General features: G+C 40.6%; 2 protein-coding genes across 2 annotated transcripts in view; one reads left to right on the plus strand and one right to left on the minus strand.

The window, feature by feature from the left end:
• Positions 1 to 5,668: 5,668 nt before the first annotated feature.
• On the minus strand, positions 5,669 to 6,001 carry CBG00004 (the record flags this gene model as incomplete). Its single annotated transcript, XM_002642586.1, has 1 exon — positions 5,669 to 6,001. The coding sequence occupies one exon, from the start codon at positions 5,999 to 6,001 to the stop codon at positions 5,669 to 5,671; it is 333 nt and encodes a 110-aa protein (XP_002642632.1).
• Positions 6,002 to 8,601: 2,600 nt separating this feature from the next.
• Positions 8,602 to 22,493, plus strand: part of Cbr-fbn-1 — a gene marked incomplete at both ends in the record, with an annotated part of 21,958 nt that continues 8,066 nt past the window's right edge. The window contains 14 exons of the mRNA XM_045244508.1: positions 8,602 to 8,709; positions 10,161 to 10,263; positions 11,399 to 11,435; positions 11,479 to 11,585; positions 11,636 to 11,973; positions 12,706 to 12,994; positions 13,027 to 13,275; positions 14,093 to 14,734; positions 15,062 to 16,776; positions 16,822 to 17,945; positions 18,001 to 18,122; positions 18,837 to 19,763; positions 20,816 to 21,229; positions 21,300 to 22,493. The exon at positions 21,300 to 22,493 is cut by the window's right edge and continues 2,199 nt beyond it. Coding sequence (XP_045091448.1) covers positions 8,602 to 8,709; positions 10,161 to 10,263; positions 11,399 to 11,435; positions 11,479 to 11,585; positions 11,636 to 11,973; positions 12,706 to 12,994; positions 13,027 to 13,275; positions 14,093 to 14,734; positions 15,062 to 16,776; positions 16,822 to 17,945; positions 18,001 to 18,122; positions 18,837 to 19,763; positions 20,816 to 21,229; positions 21,300 to 22,493 — 7,369 coding nt within the window. The remainder of the gene's footprint in view (positions 8,710 to 10,160; positions 10,264 to 11,398; positions 11,436 to 11,478; positions 11,586 to 11,635; positions 11,974 to 12,705; positions 12,995 to 13,026; positions 13,276 to 14,092; positions 14,735 to 15,061; positions 16,777 to 16,821; positions 17,946 to 18,000; positions 18,123 to 18,836; positions 19,764 to 20,815; positions 21,230 to 21,299) is intronic.

Consider the following 22,493-nt stretch of genomic DNA (forward strand, 5'->3'; position numbering starts at 1 on the left):
CTGAATTTCTACCTTCCTGTCTGTGTGTCCGTTTATCCAGGAATTTTGAGTTTTCTGGAATACTTGAATTTCAGAATACCCCCAATTTTTTGAATAATTGACATTTCCGTTTCTTCCTGGAATTTCGCGATTCTCTGAAAAATCAAGTTTTTAGGAATTTCAGAATTTCAGAATCTTCTGTCTTTTCCCGAAACATCTAAATCTTTCTGGAATTGGGGATTTTTCTAGATTCCTGATTTTCTCTTTCTTCTGTCTGTGAGTNTCTGAATNCCTGCATTTCTGAATTTCTGAATTTCTGAATTGCTGAATTTCTGAATTTCTGAATTTCTGAATTTCTGAATTTCTGAATTTCTGAATTTCTGAATTTCTGAATTTCTGAATTTCTGAATTTCTGAATTTCTGAATTTCTGAATTTCTGAATTTCTGAATTTCTGAATTTCTGAATTTCTGAATTTCTGAATTTCTGAATTTCTGAATTTCTGAATTTCTGAATTTCTGAATTTCTGAATTTCTGAATTTCTGAATTTCTGAATTTCTGAATTTCTGAATTTCTGAATTTTTGAGTTTCTGAATTTCTGAATTTCTGAATTTCTGAATTTCTGAATTTTTGAGTTTCTGAATTTCTGAATTTCTGAATTTTTGAATTTTTGAATTTCTCAATTTCTCAATTTCTCAATTTCTGTCTGTGTGTCTGTTTGTCCAAGCATGTTTCCACCGGAACTCTCACTTCTTCCTTTTCTTTTTCAATGTCCCATTACCTTTAACTCTTCTTCTCGTGAATCCCATTAATTGCCCGTTCCCTCAATAGTAACCTACTATTGCCTCTTTTCTTTTCCTCAAATTCCAAAAAGTACTAACCGTGACGGCCGTTTTTTTTTTTTTGATAAATCTCATCTTCTCCCCGCAAAATAGAAAAAAAGACAATGTTTTGGGAAAAAAAGAATAATAGGTTGACCTATTATTCCTCTCACCCCGTTATTTATCTCAGTTTTGTTTTTCGGAGAGAAATTAATGAGATACCCATGAAAATTGGAATTCCAGTGGAAACCGCTTGGACAAACAGACACACAGACAGAAAAAGAGAAAATCAGGAATCTAGAAAAATCCCCAATTCCAGAAAGATTTAGATGTTTCGGGAAAAGACAGAAGATTCTGAAATTCTGAAATTCCTAAAAACTTGATTTTTCAGAGAATCGCGAAATTCCAGGAAGAAACGGAAATGTCAATTATTCAAAAAATTGGGGGTATTCTGAAATTCAAGTATTCCAGAAAACTCAAAATTCCTGGATAAACGGACACACAGACAGGAAGGTAGAAATTCAGAAATTCAGAAAAATTGGAATTTTCTGTAAATCTGTAATTCAGAAATTTCAGAAAATTGTGAAAATTCAGAAATTCAGAAATTCAGAAATTCAGAAATTCAGAAATTCAGAAATTCAGAAATTCAGAAATTCAGAAATTCAGAAATTCAGAAATTCAGAAATTCAGAAATTCAGAAATTCAGAAATTCAGAAATTCAGAAATTCAGAAATTCAGAAATTCAGAAATTCAGAAATTCATAAATCCAGAAATTCAGAACTTCAAAAATTCAAATATTCCAAATTTTGGGAGATCGGGAAATTCGAAAGTCAATCCAGAACTTCTGGAATCTCCGAAATCTTCTGGAATCCCCCCCCCCCCCCCCCCCACACAAACTTCCCCTAATCCAATTAACCCATTCCATCTCCTCTATCTTCTTCACCTTCTCCTAATCATAAACTGCCAACCTTCACACCTGAATGCCACGTCATAATCCTTTTGTCCTTGTTCCTCCAAACGGCCACATCAAAGAAAAAAAGGAGAGAAGAAGAAGAAGAATCTTGTCATAAACCTCCGTTTCCTCTTCCTCCGAATGTCCTTTCTCAGGTTTTCGAACGGCGAGAAGAGTTCGAGAAAAATGTGATCAAGCGTGTCAATCTGTCTCGGAAGATCGACGGAAAGAGGCAATCCAATTATTATCCACACTTTTTAATTATTGCTGTAAAAAACCGTAAAACCTGGGTTTTAAAACTTTGAGCCTATTTATCTCGGTTTCTGGAAAAGATATCAGAAAGTTGCCAACTGATAGAAGATTGCTAATGTTATGATGAACATTTCATTAATTAGCAAAATTTTGACATCATTGACAGGAATGGAGATATGTACGGTCAAAGGAAGAGGACGGTCTCGTTGCAGCCGTTTTTCGGCCGTATCTGCACTTTGAGCTTGACTATCTTGGTTCTTGGAAAAGATATCAAAAATTCCTCAACTAATAAAATATTTATCATAATGTGCTTGAGCCAATTTATCTCGGTTCATGTGAAAGATATTAAAAAGTGATCAACTAATAAAATGTCACTGATATTATGATAAACACTTTATCAGTTGTTAACTTTTTGATATCTTTTACAGGGACCGAAATAATTATAGTCAAAGTTTAGGGAAATTCTTTTACTGTTTCTAACAATACGTTTATGGCGTTTCGGAAGCATCTGGAAAACCTCTGAACATTTTTTAATTTAATACCTCACAATCTAAAAAACACCTAATTTTCATTTTCAGCTTTTCAAGTGTTTTTCTTACCATTTTTTTTACGTTTTCTCTCAAAAATATTCCCCTATCTCTTAAGACATTAAGAGATCAAAAAACCTGGCGACCGCAAAGATTCCTATCTAGATCTAATGACGCAATCGTATGATTTATGAGAGGTTCTTCTGGATAGCTAAGGTGTCTAGAAGAGAAATAGATTTTCAGGATCTTGAAACTTTTAGAATTTCAAGCTTTGAAGTTCAGACAAACTTGTTCTTAATACTTCCAACATATCGATGACACCCGGATCCGGACTTCTAATTAAAATTTGGCTTAGCTTCAAAATGATAACCCAGTTGCCTACAGTACCCTCTAAAAACAATAAAAAACAAGTTTCCGCCTGCCGGAATCGAACCTGCGTCGCGCGGGCAAAAGCGTAGTGTGTTAGCCACTACGCCACGGCACCCCATAAGCAACAAGGATGAAATGGCGGATATAAGAAACCGGCGTATCCTCCCCTCAAAGTCTTTAGGGCAACTACGTTTTGATGTGATGAAGCCAAGAAACGTCTCAAGAAAACTTCAAATTGCAGGACCCTGAAATTTTTAGAAATCCTAAATCCTTAAAACTATTCCCGAATGAAATCGAAATTCCCTCATTTCTCGAAGGAGATTGCGCAATTCGGGAATTGATGACCGTTTCGGAAATTCCCGAAAAAAACATAAATGGTAATTAATTTGGTTCGGATGACCGTAACCTACTAAACAGACTTTGTGGCGGGAAAAACGCTTTTTTCCGAAGGGATTTGGTAATTACGGGAACGCGCTACGCGGTCATGAAAAGGGCAAGTGTGATTGATTAGGATTTAGGAGGAGTAAGATGGGGTTACGGTAATTAAGAAAAGTGTGGCTTGAGGAGGCAAAAAAAAGCGAATTCAGGATTTATGGAATTTAGAAGTTTGGGATTGAGGTTCTAAAAAAACCGCGTAGCTCTGCAGTTAGTGGAAGATGGTCGATTTAGAGGTCCTAGAAAAGTCTTCCAGAGTTTCCCGATTTTTCTAAACTTTTCAGATTATACTAAAGAAAAATAGAGCTTTAATTTTGTAATTGATAACTTTCTTGCATCTTTGTTAGTTTTTGAGATATACGCCTTTAAAGTGAGAGCGCGCTTAGAATCGACAGAAGAGGCGCAGAGGCGGTGTGTCAGCTTTAAAGGAGGCAAGACACCAAAAAAAAAGTTTTCCTGATATTTTGCATAGAGGACCCCCATGAGGGGTTGAACTCATGACAGGCAGCTCAGGGGTACAGCGCCGCTACCGGCTGAGCTACGGGGGCGCGAAGGCGCCTGATGACCGATGGTCTACATTAGCGCGGCGCGATTTCGTATCCAAATTATCTCGGTTGCTGTAAGATATATCAAAAAATTGTCAAAGAACAAACCTTTTATCATAATATTAGTAACATGTTATCAGTTGACCACTTTTTGATATCTTTCACAGAAAACGAGATAAATGGGGATAAAGCTGGGCACCACCTCTAACAAAAATTGTCCTTGGAGCGCGTTTTCCTTTGAACCAATTCATCTCGCTTCTTCTGAAAGGTATCAAAAGTTTGTCAACTGATAAAATGAATATCATAACATCAGTTACATTTTATCAGTTGACCACTTTTTGATATTTTTCTCAGGAGCCGAGAGAAATAGACTCAAAGTTAGGAGCACCAATTTCCATTGAATTGTTTTCTCCTCCAATTTTCTGATTTTCTACCACTTTTGAAATTTCAAAATTCCTTTAAAATTTGCTCAAATTGCTCAGGTGTTCGCAGATGTCTGACTTCTTCTTCTTCTCCCAACGTCACCTTCCTCATCCGGTCAACCTGTCATCCTATTCATCCTCTTCCTCTTTCTCTTTCGTTTCAGATTCCTATCTCGTGGCAACTCTTTTTGGCTCAAGGTTACTTCTCCAGTTTGTCATTTAATGCGACGATATACCGAATAGATATATCATATTAAATAAGGAGAAAGGGAAACATGAGATGGTCGGAGATGAGCAATGATGATATGGATGGGAAGAGATGATGAGGGTTAAGAGGAACGGAAACATTAGGGATAATGGATGGCGGCTTTTCTTGGAGGAAGGGAATTTTTATTAGGTTTTAGTTATTGGATTTGTTCTAGCTTCAAGGTTTTTAGAAATCAAGAATTTCATTAGTTTATTCATTTTTTGGCTTTGATCTAGATTCCAAATACTGTAAAAAAATGTCTTTCAGCTTTGACCCAATTTATCTAAGCTACTGTCCTAAATTCTTGAGTTTCGACTTTAGAATTTTTCAATTTTGAACATTTTCAAATTTTAGTTTTCTCATCTTTTCGGGAGTTAAAATTTCCTTCTTAAAATTTCTGAAAATCCTAAAATTTAAAAAAAAACTGAAATTTCAGATTTGAATTTTGAGAGTATTATCATATTTCGAAATCTTAAATTTTTTGAATTCCTGAACTTTCAGGGTTCAGACTTCTAGAATCTGAAAATCTTTAATCTTAGAATTTTAAGATTTCAGGTTTCCTGGGTTCTAAAACTTGGGATTTTTTCATTTTTCCAGAAATTTCCCGATTTTCTCAGACCAAAGTTTCTCATTTTTCTGGATTCCTGAATCTCGAAATTACAGAATTCAAGGTTCCATAGATTTTAGGATTCATAGATTTTTAAATCACTAGATTCCTAGATTCCTGGGTTCCTAGGTTCCTGAATTTCTGAATTGGGGAGATCCTGGATATTTGGATCCTGGATTCCTAGATTCCTGGATTCATGGATTCCTGGATTCCTGGATTCATGGATTCCTGGATTCCTGGATTCATGGATTCCTGGATTCCTGAATTCCTGGATTCCTGGATTCATGGATTCCTGGATTCCTGAATTCCTGGATTCCTGAATTCCTGGATTCCTGGATTCCTGAATTCCTGGATTCCTGGATTCATGGATTCCTGGATTCCTGAATTCCTGGATTCCTGGATTCATGGATTCCTGGATTCCTGAATTCCTGGATTCCTGGATTCATGGATTCCTGGATTCCTGAATTCCTGGATTCCTGAATTCCTGGATTCCTGAATTCCTGGATTCCTGGATTCATGGATTCCTGGATTCCTGGTTTCCTCGATTCCTGGATTCATGGATTCCTGTATTCCTGGATTCCTGTATTCCTGGATTCCTGAATTCCTGGATTCCTGGATTCCTGAATTCCTGGATTCCTGGATTCATGGATTCATGGATTCCTGGATTCCTGGTTTCCTCGATTCCTGGATTCATGGACTCCTGTATTCCTGGATTCCTGTATTCCTGGATTCCTGAATTCCTGGATTCCTGGTTTCCTGGATTCCTGGATTCCTGGATTCCTGGATTCCTGGATTCCTGAATTCCTGGATTCATGGATTCCTGTATTCCTGGATTCATGGATTCCATAGATTCCAGGTTTCCCAAAATTTCAGATTTCAAATCCTATAAATCTCCAAAAAAACAAATATCCAATAAATTCTTGCCCGATTCATCACACTCAAAAAAAAAACACCGAAAACCAATCCGTATCTAATCTAACCTAACCTACTTTCGAAAATTAACCTAGACCTACTAATTTCTTCTTTTTTCTCCCTTTTTTTCCGCTCCCGATCAGTACACGTCTTCTGGAGAGAGGAAGAAGACGTCCATCTTTCTCTGTGTGTCTTCTCAAAAAGTGGGCGGAGCCTGACCTTGACCAGCTAAGTATTGCGCATGTTCTGTCCTGAGATGAGATATCGGGAGAGAGAAGGGACACCTAGCCGCACATTCTCCCCTAAACAGTAACCCACTTTTTCCAGAGACCGCCCATCTTCTTTTTTTGGGGTCTGAGTAGCTGGAGATGCTTTTTTTTTGAATTCCCGCCCTTTCCTTTTGGGGTGTTTCTATGACTCGCCCCTCATTCTTAATTGAGGATCGAGACTCGCACTCTCGACTCATTCTTCCATACTTCGGAGACTTCCGAGAATTTCAATTATTAATTTCGTTTTCGATTTTCTTGAGAAGGTTATGTAGGTTACTTTGTTTACTACTACATACTCTTTTAAGGAATCTGAGAATCTTGAATTCTAGAACCACTGGGTTCTAGGATCCTTAGATTTTAGGATCCCTAGATTTTAGGATCCTTAGATTTTAGGATTCCTGAATTCTAGGGTCCCTGGATTCTAGGATCCCTGGATTATAATTTCCCTGGATTCTACGGTCCCTGGTTTCTAGGGTCCCTGAATTCTTGGGTCCCTGAATTCTAGTATTTTTTCCTAAATTCTTAGACTAGATTCTTAGCTTTCTAGGATTTCTGGGATTTCCGGGATTTTTAGGATTTCAGGGACTTCTGGATCTTATTTAATTCCGGAAGTTCAAAACCTCAAAAATGGAAAATTCGAGCAGTAAAAGATTCTGAATTTCAGGATCCTGAGATTCCAAGGTTTTTCGATTCTCAGAATCTCTGAATCAGAATTTCAAAATCCTGGAATTCAGAATCTAGGAATCTAAAGATTCTAGTATTCAGAGAATCTCAAAATCCAAGAATCTCAGAATCTCAGAATCTCAGAATCTCAGAATCTAAGGATTTTCAGAATCCCAGAACCTCAGAATCTAAGGATTCTCAGAATCTAAGGATTCTCAGAATCCCAGAATCTCAGAATCTAAAGATTCTAGGATCTTCGTGTTTTGGTTCTTTATCCTTCTTCCTCATTCCCCAAAACTTTTGTTTGCACACACTAAGAACCACAATAGAGAGAAAGAAGACGTAAACGACACCGTAACCCCATTAAGCAGGTGTGTAGTCCCTTCCGTCCGACTGTCTACTTAAATTCTCAAGTGTTTTGAACGGAAAAACGGACGAACGGAAATGCAAAGAATTAGAAGAAATAGAAGGAATTTTGATTCGTGATCGGATTTGTTTTTGGTGCGGAAAACACTATTTTGCAAGCTTATTTATTCTATTTTTTTTTAATTGTTGGTCTAGTGAATTCATACCGTTCAAAAAGAGAAAAGTTTTGCAACATTTTGTAGGATTTTATAGGATATTGAGAATCTGAGAACTTTAGCATTTTGGGAAATCTGAGAAACCTCTAAAATTTGTAGAACTCTTAAAACGAATCCCCATAGTTTTTGGGTTTCTGAAAAATTTGATTTCTCGTTTTTCCAAAAAAAGCCTTCAATATAAGGACCCCTATACCTCATGGGAGGGACCCAACTGCAACATAGGGTTCTCTTACTTTGACCCAATTTATCTCAATTCCTATGAGAAATATCAAAAAGTGATAAACTGATAAAATGTAATTGACATTATGATAAACATTTTATCAGTCGACACATTGTTGATATCTCTTATGAAAACCAAGATGGACCCGTTTAAAGTTGAAAATTTTGGTTTACTAAAATTGGGAGAATCAATTTTGGGCAATTAGTTTTGAGTATTTTGGAAAGTTAGAATTTTTAAATTATCTAGATTTCTGAAATTTCTTTTTTCCGTAATTTAAAATATTAAGATTTTGTGGTTCAAAAATAAATCAGGTATATAAAATCCGAGTGTTTCAAAAGTTTTAAACATTTTCATTTTTTCCGTTTTCCTGAGTTTAGTAATATCTGATTTCAATGATTCTTAGATTTTTAGATTCCTAGGTTTCAAGATTCCTAGTCTCCTAGATTCTTGAATTCCTAGTTCTTAGATTCCTAGATGCTCGGATTCCTGGATTCCTGGATTCCTGGATTTTCGAATTTCTGGATTCCTGGATTCCTAAATTTCTAAATTCTAGAGTTTTCAAATTTAAAGATTTCTAAATATTCCAAAAATCTCCTTGTCACACTCCTAACAAATTTTTTGTACTTTTCCGTGTCAATTTCCTTTCCCTCTCTATTTCTCTTCTTCCTCTTCTCTCTCCTTAATTGATGAGATATCTCCTCCCCCTTCCTTTTTTGTCTGCCCAAAAAAGTACAATCGGATCAGTTTGTACTTTTTCTGATTTTTGAAATTTTAAAAATCCTAAATTCATTTTTTTGCAGGAATGTCTACGAGGAGCCGGGGCTCCTGCCCCACATCTTGGCTCATGACGCCACTGGTGTTACTTGTCCTGTGCAGAGGTGAGCGGTTGGAAATTTGGGAATTTTTGGGGGTGTGGAAATCCAAGAACTTAAGAATTTAGGATTCCAGGAATCCATAAGTTCGGGAATCCAGGAATCCAGGAATCCAGGAAACCAGGAATCTAGGAATCCAAAAATTCAGAAACTAGAAATCTAGGAATTCGAACATCCTGATAATCAGAAAACTTGGGATTTTCTTTTTCCTGGGCTCAACCATCGAATAAAGGGACCACTAACTTTGACCTAATTTATCTCAGTTCCTGTGAAAGATATCAAAAAGTAATCAACTAAATCGTAAAATGTTTATCATGATAGCAGTAACATTTTATCAGTTGACTACATTTTTGTATCTTCAACTGGGACTGAGCTTAATTTAGTCAAATGTGGGGTCCTTTGATTACACACTGAACAAGCTCGACCTAGGGGTTTTTTAACTTCAACCCAAGTTATCTCAGTTCCTGTAAAAGATATTAAAAAAATGTCAACTGGTAGAATGTTTATCATAATATCAGTAACATTTTATCAGTTGAGCACTTTTTGAAATGTTTCACAGGAACCGAGATAAACTAGGTCAAAGTTAAGGAGTCTTTCTGGCCTCGCGTAGCTCTGTGGGTAGCTGCTCAGCAATTCATTTTTTTTCTCGCAAGTTTGATTTTTCCGATGGGATTTCAAATTCTGAATCTTTTCTATAGTGTCTTGCCATTTTTAATATATCCTATAATTCGGAGAATCCAAAAAGCGCCCCACAAAATTCTAATTTTGGCTTTCCTGTGTTTTCCCACAAGTGTCCTACTAAAGCCCCTCTCTCATCAGCAGTGTCATATAACTTTTAACCTTCCAATCCCAAAAACCACACATACATGACAAGACAAGATTCATTCGTCGCTCAAATCATCAAACAAATGTTGTTTCCCGCCGTCATAAATGGGTCAGTGATGACCTTCAGAAGATGACACTACTTCGGTCTCTCAAGAAAACAGTAATCGGGTAGGGGGGAGAAAAAACGGAAAAAAAACGAGACAAGGTAAACGGATTGAACGGGTAGTAGTAGTGGTGGTTGAGAATTTAGGACAACGATGACACATTTTTTAAAGGAGAGGAGACATGCCAAAATGGTGTGTCAGGGGGAAATGACCTAGATCCGAAAATGGAAAAGGTCTAGAAACGGAGAATTCGGGGACTCAGAATTCCAATTAGCAGAATTAAGTCACACAAAAAAAACCAAGCTTGTAGCTCAATTTTGAAAGGAGCTATAAACCGATTTGCTCTGAGGGCAAGGCCGAGTGGAGGTGGTAAGCGGCGCTCGCGACAGCCGCTGCTCCCCGCGCGCCCCGCTCACCACATCCAGCCGGCCGTGTCCCAGGAACAAATTGATGCATAACTCTCTTCAAAATTGAGCTAGAAACTTGATTTTTGTTGCCAAGTGAGTCTAAGACTCCGAAGAATCCGAAAAATCTAAGATCTTAAAACTTCAATTTTTCAGGCAGTCACCAAATCGCTAAAAATTTCGTCAACTCATCGACACCAGATCTCCGACCGACGTTCGTCGTCAATTTTGACACCTCAACAGTTATTTGTCAGCATAGGTGAGTTTGGTGGCCTAGGAATCCAAAAATGCTGAAAACCACATGGCCTAGAAAGTGGGGTGTTCAAAATTTGAATTTCCCGCCAACGTTTGTTCTGGAGCTCCTTTTCCAATTCAAGGACACAAACATCTCTAATTTTCTGATTTTAAATTTCGAATGTAAATTCAAATTTTGAATTTCCCGCCCCGCCGATTGTCCATTTGAACACCTCCTTCTAATCAATCGTGCATGAAATTGTGCGGTGTTTGGGGTGCCAGGGGGCACCGCCAAGGTTAACAATGTGTTGGGAAAATTCTCAAATCTCAAGAACTTTATGACAAAATGATACGCTTGGTTTTGTTTTGTTTGTCGCCGAGAGAAGAAGGTGTTAATTGTTAATGTAACTTTGGAGATTTGAATGGATCATTTGGAATGGATGGCGGGAAATTCAAATTTTGGTCACAACAGAAGAGATGCACTGGAAAAACCGGCTATTTCTCACATCTAGGCAAATTTTGAAAACTTCCAAAACTTTTCCAAATACTTTTTTCTTAGAAAATGTTCGAAATATGAAATTTCACATAGTTTTGAGCATTACACAAAAAGTTTCAAATCCTAAAACCTCCCGGGAGTGGAGAAAATCAAGTTTGAAAATTGCCGTTTTTTTCGCTGAAAATGGGATTTTTGACACTGAAACTGAAATTTCAGCACTTCAAAAATCTCGTAAGCAGACTTTGAAAACGGATTTATAGGTTTTCAAACATGCTCTTTCGATCTATGTAGGTGGTTTCTACTAACTCCTACCTTCACTTAAAAGGTTCCTTTGTCAGCTATGAAAATGGATAACAAAGTTGTGTTAACATCAAAAACATAGTCCTTAAAATTTCACATATTTTATAACTTCATGGTTTTTAGATAACTTTGCTAGTTCATGAGATATGCACCTTTAAAATTATGGCTCGCTTAAGTTGGCGCCTCATCCTCTATTTCAGCGCCCCTTGACTTCAAAACGCTATATCTCAAGAACCAATTTGGCTATCAAAATTTTGTTAACTACAAAAATGTAGCCCTTGAAATTTTATATATTTTCCTAGTTTACTGTTTTTCGATAACTTAAGCTTGGAGTGAGATATGCACCATTAAATTTTCAGAGGAGCTCAACAGCTCGCTCAATGGAAGCGCCCCTTGCTGGCGCCCAAAAAAATTTGACCTACCTCCAAAAATCAATATTTCTAGTTCCGACCCCACTGATCTCCACATCCATAACATGAGTTCTCTATGCGACGGAAAACAGGATTGTTTTGTGAACCCAGCAATGCACGATGAGGTTTTCCCGTATTGTGGTGAGTTTAAGAGATTCTAGAAACTTCAAACCTTCCAAAATCAATTTCAGAACACAAATGTGAGTCCACATGCAGCGGAAAAGGAGCGTGCCTCTACGACGGGTCCAAACCACAATGCTACTGTGATTCTGGATTCTCTGGAGCCGCGTGTGAGCTTCAGGACAAGAATGAGTGCCTGGAGCATCCGTGCCACATGATGGCTCAGTGTCAGAATACCCTTGGATCATATGAGTGCCGTTGTCTGCCAGGGTATCAAGGAAACGGTCATGAATGCTCGGATATTGATGAATGTGCTGATAATATTGCTACTAGATGTCCAGAACATTCTCAATGTATCAATTTACCCGGAACCTATTACTGTAATTGTACACAAGGATTTAGTCCGAAGGTGAGGCTATAACTTGGAAACTAATAGTGCTTTGAAAATACTGTAAACTAGAAAAATTTAGCCCTTAAAAATTTGCACATTTTTTTCAATTTAATATTTGTTGATTGCTGTAATTCAAAATGAGATATGCGCCTTTAAAGTTAGTGCGTGCCTAAACAGACTCCTTTTTTCCTGTTGGTTTTAAACGCGGATATCTCAAGAACCACTTTAGCTATCAAAACATTTTTAACCATACTTGTAATCCGGACCTTTGCCGGGTCTTCGCGGGCCCTGCCATAATTTCTTTCAGAATCGATATTTTCAAACCAACCAAATCAAATATGATAGAATTCTACGAGTACTACAAAACGGTATTATTTGGAATACTGTATCTTATCTATGAACAAAGTTACAGATCATAAAGCGGCTTTTCTCGCAGGGCCCGGCAGGCACGGGCCGGGCCTGCTTTTTTTGTTCTTTTTGCTCCGTAACTCTGTTCATAAACAAGATACAGTATTCTAAATAATACCGTTTTGTAGTACTCGTGGAGTTCTATCATATCTAATTGAGTTGGTTCGAAAAAATTGATTCTGAAAGAAGATATGGCAGGGCCCGCGAAGGCCCGGCAAAGGCCCGGATTACAAGTATGTTTTTAACTACAAAACTGTAGCCCATAAAATTTTATACATTTTTATAGTTTACAATTTTATTCTATCTCTCACCCAACCCGACCTATACTCAATCGAATTCCAGGGTAACCAAGGATCGGGTCTTGACAAGTGCGCCGATATCAACGAATGTGAAACCGGTGCCCACAACTGCGAAACAAACGAAATTTGTGAAAACACAATTGGATCCTTCAAATGTGTCACAAAATGCTCGCCAGGATACTCCCTTATCGATGGAAAATGTGAAGACGTCAACGAGTGTGATTCGGAGAAACTTCATAAATGTGATGTTAGAGCGGAATGTATCAATACTGTAGGTGGATACGAGTGCGAGTGTGAAGAAGGCTTCGATGGTGATGGAAAAAATTGCCAGCGTGGGTTTCATCAACTACAGTAACCCTATGAGTCTTTCGATTTTCAGCAAAATCATCGTGCCGTAAAAACTCTGCCATCTGTGATCGTCATGCTTCCTGCAACATCTTCCTAGACATCTGTGATTGTAAAACTGGATACACTGGAGATGGAATCACTTGTCATGATGTGAATGAGTGTGATGCTAAAGAGACCCCTTGCTCTGAAGGTGGAAGATGCTTGAATTTGGATGGTGGATATGTGTGTTGTAAGGATGGACAGGATGATGCTGCTTGTATTAAAGGTGAGTGTAGCTAAATTGCCTTATATATCAAGAATAGTTAGGGATAGCAAAGTATTATTAATTACAAAAATGTAGCCCATAAAATTTCCTACATTTTGTTAGTGTACAAAATTTTAGCAGCTTCTTTGTCAAGAGTTATGCGCCTTTAAAGTTAGTGCGCTCTAGTAGGCGCGCTTCCCCCCTCTATGGTAGCGCCTCTTGACTTTAAAACACTATATCTCATGAACGGTTAAAGTTATCAAAATTTTGTTAACTACAAAAATGTAGCCCTTAAAGTTTTCTACAATTTGATAGTTTGCATAATTTTATAGCTGTTGTCTAAAGAGTTATGCGCATTTAAAGTAAACGTGCATAATTACGCGGCTCTCAATCTATTTCAGTGTCTTTTGACTTTAAAACGCTATATCTTGAGAACCTATTTAGCTATCGTAAAGTCACTAATTATAAAAATATAACCCTTGAAGTTTTACACATTTTTCTAATTTACAGTTTTTTGCTAACTTAAGTTTAAAGAGAGTTATGCACTTTTAAAGTCCCAGAGACTATTCTAAGGCGCGCTCTCCCTTTGAACGCTTATATCTCAGGAACAGTTATAGCAATCAAAGTTTTGTAAATTGGAAAAAATTGCCCATGAAATTCTTCATATATCACTAGTTGACTGTTCTTTGATAACTTAGGTTTGAAGAGAGTTATGCGCCTTTAAAGTGTATGAGCCTTCTTATTGGCGCGCTCTCACTTCACCCGCCTATATCTCAAGAAACAAATTAGCTATTAAAGTTTTGTTACTCAGAAATTAAAGCCTAAAATTCAAAGAGAGTTATTAATCTTACCACTATTTTTCCATACCAAAGAGCATTCTGCTCCGGCGGCTGCTGTGACAACGCTATCTGCTCCAACGCGACCTGCGCCTGCATTGATGGATTCCGTGGGGACCCCCATAAGAAATGTGTCGATATCAATGAATGTGTGGAGAATGATTCTGTATGTGGAGGAGTCGGTGATCGCTGTGTGAACCTTTTCGGAGGATACAAGTGCTGTCAGCATGGATCCCAAGAAGTCGAGTGCACGGACCAAGCATTCTCTTCGGATTCATCGACTGTATCCAGTCATGGAGCCGATTTCACAACTACTGGGGAACAAGTTATCGAAGGTTCTGGATCCATTCAAACATCATCTGGAGGCTCCATCACAGTAACCCGTGGGCTCATCCCCAAGGAAGTGGAGCTCACCACCTCCGGTAGACTCGCCTGCACATCTTACTGCCCACCGAATTCTGAATGCGTCGGAGGATTCTGCGAATGTGTTAAGGGATACGGTGGTAACGCGCTGGTTGGATGTGAAGACGTCGATGAGTGTATCACGGAGACTTGCAACGTGGAAGCCAATGAGTGGTGTGTGAATTTGATCGGAGGATTCGTGTGCTGTAATCCGACGAATGCCACACACGACGATTGCATTGGTAGGTGATTTGTGTGAAATTAGGATGACGTACTATTAACTTGAAATTCGAGCTGCAAGCTCTTTTGTTCGGTGGCCGCTGCAAGCGCGCTCCACCGAACAAAGGCGTTTGTAGGTCGAATTTCGAGCGGAAAACAGCGGGAAATGTGTAGAAATCGATTGCTTAGCTTATTATTGTTGAGTTGTGCCTAATTTTAATTGTTCGATATTTAATACTCGGGGATTTTAAGATTTTCCAGGAAAATTTTTTTAGAGAATAACCCAAACTTACTCCAGTCCTCTCTCTTGGTTCAAACGTCCCATTTTCTGATTTTCTAACCGTTTCCAGGTCTAGAAATCACCAAAGAAAAAGGACTGCACGTCATCGGACCCAACGAGGAGGATACGGTAGTTGCTACACGGTCAAATCACTCGGTTACCTCTGATCAGTTGATCACGGAGGTGGTCCAGCAATCCAAGAATTTCTCATCCGGACAAATTATTTTGACCCGGAAGAGTGTTACTGGTGGAGAAGCCGTTACGCAGACTACAGATGGTGATGGAGAATTTGGTCTGGAAATTTCTGCGAAAGATTTTGGAATCACATTACCCGCCACCTTGGAACCAAGGGTTGAAGGATCCGGGAAGTCTCCTGTTGCTGGAGTCTGGACGGAGGAAGAGGATGGAGGAGAAGATGATGATTTGATGGAAGCGTCGGGATCCCATGGATCCTGGAGCACCACCATCAATGGAACTGGGTTTACTGGATCGCCAAGATCCGAGGGAACCATTAGAGTTCGGATTACGACGCTTGGAGAGGATGGAGAGACGGAGACTGCCACGAAGCCAGGGATTACGGTACCTGGGAAGGACGGAAAGCTTGCCATTGAGAAAGAGGGTCATGAATCGGTGTCGTCTGGATCTTCTGCTACATCGTCTTCGGGATCAACCGGGTCTGGAGCCTCTGGATCTACAGCCACTGGAAAATCGGGATCTTCTGCCACATCGTCTTCTGGATCTTCATCTTCCGGATCCACTGAGTCTGGATCTTCCGGATCTTCTGCCACGTCATCTTCAGGATCTACTTCTAGTGGAGAATCTGGATCTACCGCTACTGAAGAATCTGGAAAGTCCGAGCCTTCTGGAGCCACTGGAACTGAATCTTCTGGAAAATCGGAATCTGGAGCTTCTGGAGAATCTGGACCAGCTGGATCGTCTACTACCTCATCCTCTGGATCTACTGAATCTGGAGCTTCTGGATCTAACGCAACATCATCTTCGGGATCATCCGCTACTGGAGAGTCCGGATCATCATCTTCGGGTTCGACTGAGTCTGGAGCTTCTGGATCTAACGCTACTGGAGGATCTGGAGCCACTGGAAACGAATCTTCTGAATCTGCTGGCACGACCGCTTCTCCAGAATCCGTCACCGCTTCTAGAGAATCCGTAGAAGGCTCCGGAACCACGCCTTCTGAATCCACGTCGTCTCTTCCAGAAGGATCCGGGGAATGGATCGAGACTGGATCCAAGGGACATTTCGAGCGAGGAAATAAGGTTTCGGTTAGTCATGGAAATGGAAAGCCAGAAGGATCAGGACCCAAGGAATCTGGAAAGCCAGAAGTACCAGGATCCCAAGGATCGGGAGCCAAGGAATCAGGAGCTGGAAAACCAGGATCCGGATCTAGAGGACCCGAAATCACCACAGACGGAGAGGAGTCAGAATCCACGTCTTCTGGATCAGGAAAACCAAAAAATCCAAAGATCACAACCGACGGTGAAGGATCTAAATCCACGCCTATCGGAGACGGCAAACATCCAGAAGACGTCGAAGGATCCGGAATCCTTACCACATCATCTGGAGGCAAGAATTCCACTCTGGAGCACGGAACGAAGCTCGTCGAGGTGAAGCCAGAAGGATCGGATAAGAATCCAGGAGTCGGACTGGAAATCAGTGCTGGAAAAGTCACAAGTGCTCCAGAAGACAAGGAAAAATCCAACGAAGTCGGGCTGGAAATCGTTTGGGAATCTACAACGCCAGAACCAACGACACCAGATACGGATAATGTAAGTGCGCCCTATTGAGAATTCAGAAAATTTTAAAAATTCCAGGTTGGCCTTGAAATCTCAGGCCGCGATTTGATCACCAAGAGACCACACCAGATTGAAGGATCCGGAACTGGAGATGAGGAAATTAGTGAGTTCCCTAAATTTGAATTCGGCGGCAATTCAAAAATTCAAAATCATAAAATTTCAGCCGCCACAACCCGTGACGTCTCCAAGAGCACCAAGAAGCCACGCCTGGAAATCGACGGCGGAGACAATGGAGAGACTTCTGGAGTTGATGGGAAAGCCTCGACACCATCTCCAACGTCTCCAGGAGCTCCAGAATCCACGACGCCTTCTGCCCCAACGACAGCTCCAGAAGACGTGACGCCAGAGACTGGCTCCGGAGAGCCAGGAATTCCAGATGGGTCTGGAGAATCATCGACAGCAGCGCCAGAAGGTGTGTCGCCGACGTCGTCTGCGCCGGCTCCAGAAGTCCCAACGACGCCAGAGGGATCTGAAGAATCAACAAAGACTCCAGAAGGTGTAGAAGGATCCGGTGAAGCGACAACAGAAGCTGCCAAGCCTTCTGAAGCAACTAAAGCCCCAAAAGCCACCTCAGCTGCTCCAGAATCCTTTAGCAAGCCATCTGAAGCAACCAAGGCTCCAGAAGCCACGTCATCTGCTCCTGAAGCATCTGCCAAGCCTTCTGAAGCCACCAAGGCTCCAGAAGCCACGTCAACTACTCCAGGATCGTCTACCAAGCCATCTGAAGCTCCAAAAGCCACGTCAGCTGCTCCAGAAGCTTCCACTAAGCTATCTGAAGCCACTAAGGCATCTGAGAAGCCTTCTGAAGCAACCAAGGCACCGGAAGCCACGTCAGCTGCTCCGGAATCCTTTACCAAGAAATCTGAAGTAACCAAGGCTCCAGAAGCCACTACAGCGACTTCTCCAGAAGAGGAAACGACGACTCAGGAGCCACTTATTTTGACAGCCGCTCCATCAAAGGCTCCAGAATCCTCCACCAAGCCTTCTGAAGCTCCAGAAGCCTCATCTGAATCCACAGCTGCTCCACCGACTGCCCAACCAGCTACAGTAATCCCGCCACAGAACCGAGAAGAGAAACCCGAGCCCACCAAGGAAACGTTCGCGCTTCCAACCACCACCGAAAAGCCGGTTAACGAGACAATGTAAGATTTTATAGTTTGTAGTTTTTGTAGTTTATACCCAAAAAAAATTTTTCAGCGAAAACACAAAATGCATGAGCAGCGATGAGTGTGGACTGGATGCTCTTTGCGAAAGAAGAACCGGCGTTTGCCGTTGTGAGCCAGGATTCGAAGGTGCGCCACCGAAGAAGGCGTGTGTTGGTGAGTATAACTCGAGAAATAAAAAAGATAGAAAAAAGTAGTCAACTGCAAAAATGTAGAATATAATATTTTACACATTTTGTTAGTTGACAAAAATGTTATAGCTTTTTTAGTTTTTAGATATAACGTTTTGAAGTTAGGACAGCTTGGAAGTTAGGATTGCATCTTTAAAACATTATATCTCACGAATTATTAAAGCTATAGTTATAATTTTTATATCAAAGCTTGTGAAATTTTAAGAGCTATATTTCAATAGTTTAAAGTATTTTGCTAGAGTTTTTAGTTTTTGAGATACGCGCATTTAAAGTTAGCGCGCGCATAATTGGGGGCTCCCTCCCTCTAACTTTGGGCGCGCACTAACTTTAAAGGCGCATATCTCAAGAACTAAAATTGATATAAAAAAGATGTTAATTGCAAAAATATAGCCTGTAACATTTTCTCCTTTTTTACAGTTAACTATTTTTATTAGCTTTTCTAGCTTTTGAGATGTGCGTCTTCAAAGATAATGCGCCTCCCTCTTTCGAATTTTAGCGCACTCTGACTTTAAAAGCGCATATCTCAAAAGCCAGCAAAGCTATCTTAAAACGTTTAACATACAAAATGTTGGAAATTGTAAGAGCTATATTTTGTTAATTAACGTTTCTTTCATAGCTTTGCTAGCTTTTGAGAAATGCATCTTTAACTACATCCGCCCTTACACCCCAAATATTACAGACGTCGACGAATGCGCCACCGGTGATCACAAATGCCACGACTCTGCCCGTTGCCAGAATTTCATTGGAGGATACGCTTGCTTCTGTCCAACCGGATTCCGAAAAACCGACGATGGCTCTTGCGAAGACATTGACGAGTGCAAGGAGCACAACTCGACGTGCTGTGGAGCCAACGCCCATTGCGTTAATAAGCCAGGAACCTACTCTTGCGAATGTGAAAATGGATTCCTTGGAGATGGTTATCACTGTGTGCCAAGTACCAAAAAACCATGTGATAAGGAGCAAAGTACCAAGAGCCACTGCGCGGAGAGCAACATGTCTTGTGAGGTAGACACCACGGATGGATCTGTAGAGTGTAAGGAGTGTATGAGTGGGTATAAGAAGTCGGGAACCACCTGTGAGGATATCAATGAATGCGATGAGCAATCTCCATGCTCTCCCAGTGCCTCTTGTGTAAACCTAAATGGAACTTTCTCATGCTCCTGTAAGCCTGGCTTCCGGGGAGATGGTTTCATGTGCACTGATATCAATGAATGTGATGAGAAACATCCATGCCATCCACACGCGGAATGCACGAATCTTGAAGGAAGTTTCAAGTGTGAATGTCACTCTGGATTCGAAGGAGATGGTATTAAGAAATGTACGAATCCACTGGAGAGAAGTTGTGAAGACGTGGAGAAGTTCTGCGGAAGGGTAGATCATGTCTCTTGCTTATCAGTGAGAATCTACAATGGATCGCTATCTTCGGTTTGCGAGTGTGAGCCTGGATTCCGATTTGAGAAGGAAAGCAACTCATGTGTGGATATTGATGAGTGTGAGGAGAACAGGAATAATTGTGATCCGGCGTCTGCGGTTTGTGTGAACACTGAAGGATCTTTCAAGTGCGAATGTGCTGAGGGATACGAAGGAGAAGGTGGTGTTTGTACTGGTGAGTTGTCGATCTATAATTTAAGCCAAAAATCACTGCTAGCTGAAAAACTAGTTGAGTTACGGTAGAATCAGTAATAAGACAGGTGGTAGACGGGTCTCTTGACTTTGACCCAGTCTATCTCGGCTTTTAAGAAAGATATCAAAAAATAGTCAACTAATAAAATCTTTATCACGTTATGCTTAACATTTTATTAGTCAACAAATTTTCGCTAGCTATTACAGTAACCGAGATAAATTAGGTTAAAGTTAGGGGACCATTCTATGACCAAGTTCATAGGAACCCGCCCAATTTTGACTCATTTTTTCTCGGTTCCTGTAAGAGGTATCAAAAAATAATCGACTAACAAAATATTTGCCACTTCATGCTGATTATTTTATTAGTCAACAATTTTTTGATGACTTTTACAGGAAACGAGATAAATTGGGCTAAAGTTAAGATGACCGTCTAACAGAGGTCGGAGTTTCAAAAAAGCATAACTCGTTCATTTTTGCACCAAATCGGATAATTTTTAAACAGAAATGTGTGAATTTTTTGGGCTTCAAAGTGAATATAAATACATTTTAGTTTTATTGTTTGGGCTTTTAAATTTCCAAAAATTAGAATACTGTGATTTTGAAATTCTAGAAACTTCTGCATCCTTTTCACCCAATCAAAATTTACTGATTTCGCTCAAAACCTTAACAAATACATCAGAAATTTTTTATTAGTTGATGCCTTTTATCGGAATTCTGAGTCTTTTTTCTGAAGACGTTCCTTATCGTTCCTCACAGCTGTCAGCTGCACCACTATAAGATGTGGAGCCCCCCCCCCCATTCTCGAAAGGCTGTCGAAAACCCCGCGTATTGTATACGAGATCTCTCCCCTTAACTTCAACGGTCAGCCGTGGTGTAATGGCTAGCACCCTACGCTTTTGCCCACACCATGCGGGTTCGATTCCGGAAGGGGACAACTTTCTTTTTAAAACTTTTTAGAGGGTTTCTGTAGGGTTCTATAGGGGAGTGGGGGTATCATTTTGAAGCTTTTTACAAGCCAAGTTCCAATTTTTCCAGACATCGACGAGTGCGATCGCGGGATGGCAGGTTGTGATAGCATGGCAATGTGCATCAACCGAATGGGATCATGTGGTTGTAAATGTATGGCAGGATATACCGGAGATGGAGCACACTGTACCAAAATCGAGGAACCCAAAGAGGCATCCAAAACCGCTTGCACCGAAGAATGGTCGCGGCTCTGCGAGCTGGAAAAGAAGCAGTGCGCGGTGGACGAAGAAGAGGTCCCACAGTGTGGAGCATGTCTTCCAGGACATCATCCGATCAATGGAACATGCCAAAGCCTTCAAATTTCCGGTCTGTGTGCTCAGAAAAACGACTGTAATAAGCATGCGGAGTGTATTGATATTCTGCCGGACTCGCATTTTTGTAGCTGTCCCGATGGCTTTATTGGCGATGGAATGATGTGTGATGGTAGGTGTCACTCACTGAGTGGGATCAGGCGGGAATTTGAATCTTTAAGTTTTCAAATATGAATTTTCAGACGTCGACGAGTGCAACAACGCTGGAATGTGTGATGATGAGAATTCAAAATGCGAGAATACCATTGGATCTTTCAACTGCGTCTGCCTGGAAGGATTCAAGAAGTCTGACGATGATAAATGTGTTCTGAAGACGCCAAATCGGGAGAAGATCGAGATTAATGAGGAGAATTCGTCGTCAACGCCTTCTGAATCCCAAAAACCAGAATCCACGACACAAGGTACGGTAACCACGTCTGTTTTGTCTTCTGAACCCACGAGTGAAGCACCAACGTCTTCTACATCACCTGTGACGTCTTCTGAAAAGGCTTCAGAATCCACAACGTCTTCTGAAAGTCCAGTCACGCCTTCTGAGACTTCTGTGACCACGAGTAAATCACCCACGTCTTCTGAAAGGGCATCAGAATCCACAACGTCTTCTGCATTACCTGTGACGTCATCTGAAAGTAATAGGAAGTCAACTAAGGCTCCAGAATCCATCACGTCTTCTGAAACTAGCACAGTGTCGTCGACGTCTTCTCAGACTTCTGAGACCACGAGTGAAGCACCCACGTCTTCTGAAGCACCTGTGACGTCTTCTGAAAGTCATAGAGAGTCAACCAAGACTTCAGAATCCACCACATCTTCTAAAGCACTTGTGACGTCTTTACCAGAATACACCAAAAAACCAGAAGACATCACGTCTTCTGAATCCCCATCTGTGACGTCGTCCAAAGCTCCGGAAGTTGTCACGTCTTCTTTAGCGACTCCGGAATCTTCAACGTCGCCAAAATCAGCAATAACATCTTCTGAAGGTACCGCCACGTCTTCTGAATCTAGCACTGTGTCGTCTACGTCTTCTGAATCCACAACGGTGTCGCCAAAGACTCCAGAAGTCAGCACAACGTTTACCAAATCACCTGTCACATCGCCTAAGACTTCAGAAGCCACCAAGCCTTCTGAAACCCCATCTACAGTGCCTGGGACGTCCTCTGAATCCACCACTGTGTCGTCTGAGTCCCCAACGTCTTCTGAATCTCCTGTCACGTCGTCTGCCGCTCCAGAGCCCACCACGTCTTCTGAAAAATCACCTGTGAAGTCCACGTCAGCTCCCAAAGACGTTAAATCTTCTGAAGCGCCTGTCACATCAACGTCGGCGTCTCCAGAAGACATCACGTCGTCTACCACGTCTACCAAACCGTCTGAAATGTCTGTAA

The sequence above is a fragment of the Caenorhabditis briggsae genome (assembly GCF_000004555.2).
Source record: "Caenorhabditis briggsae complete genome, chrIII, whole genome shotgun sequence".
Lineage (NCBI taxonomy): Eukaryota > Metazoa > Nematoda > Chromadorea > Rhabditida > Rhabditidae > Caenorhabditis > Caenorhabditis briggsae.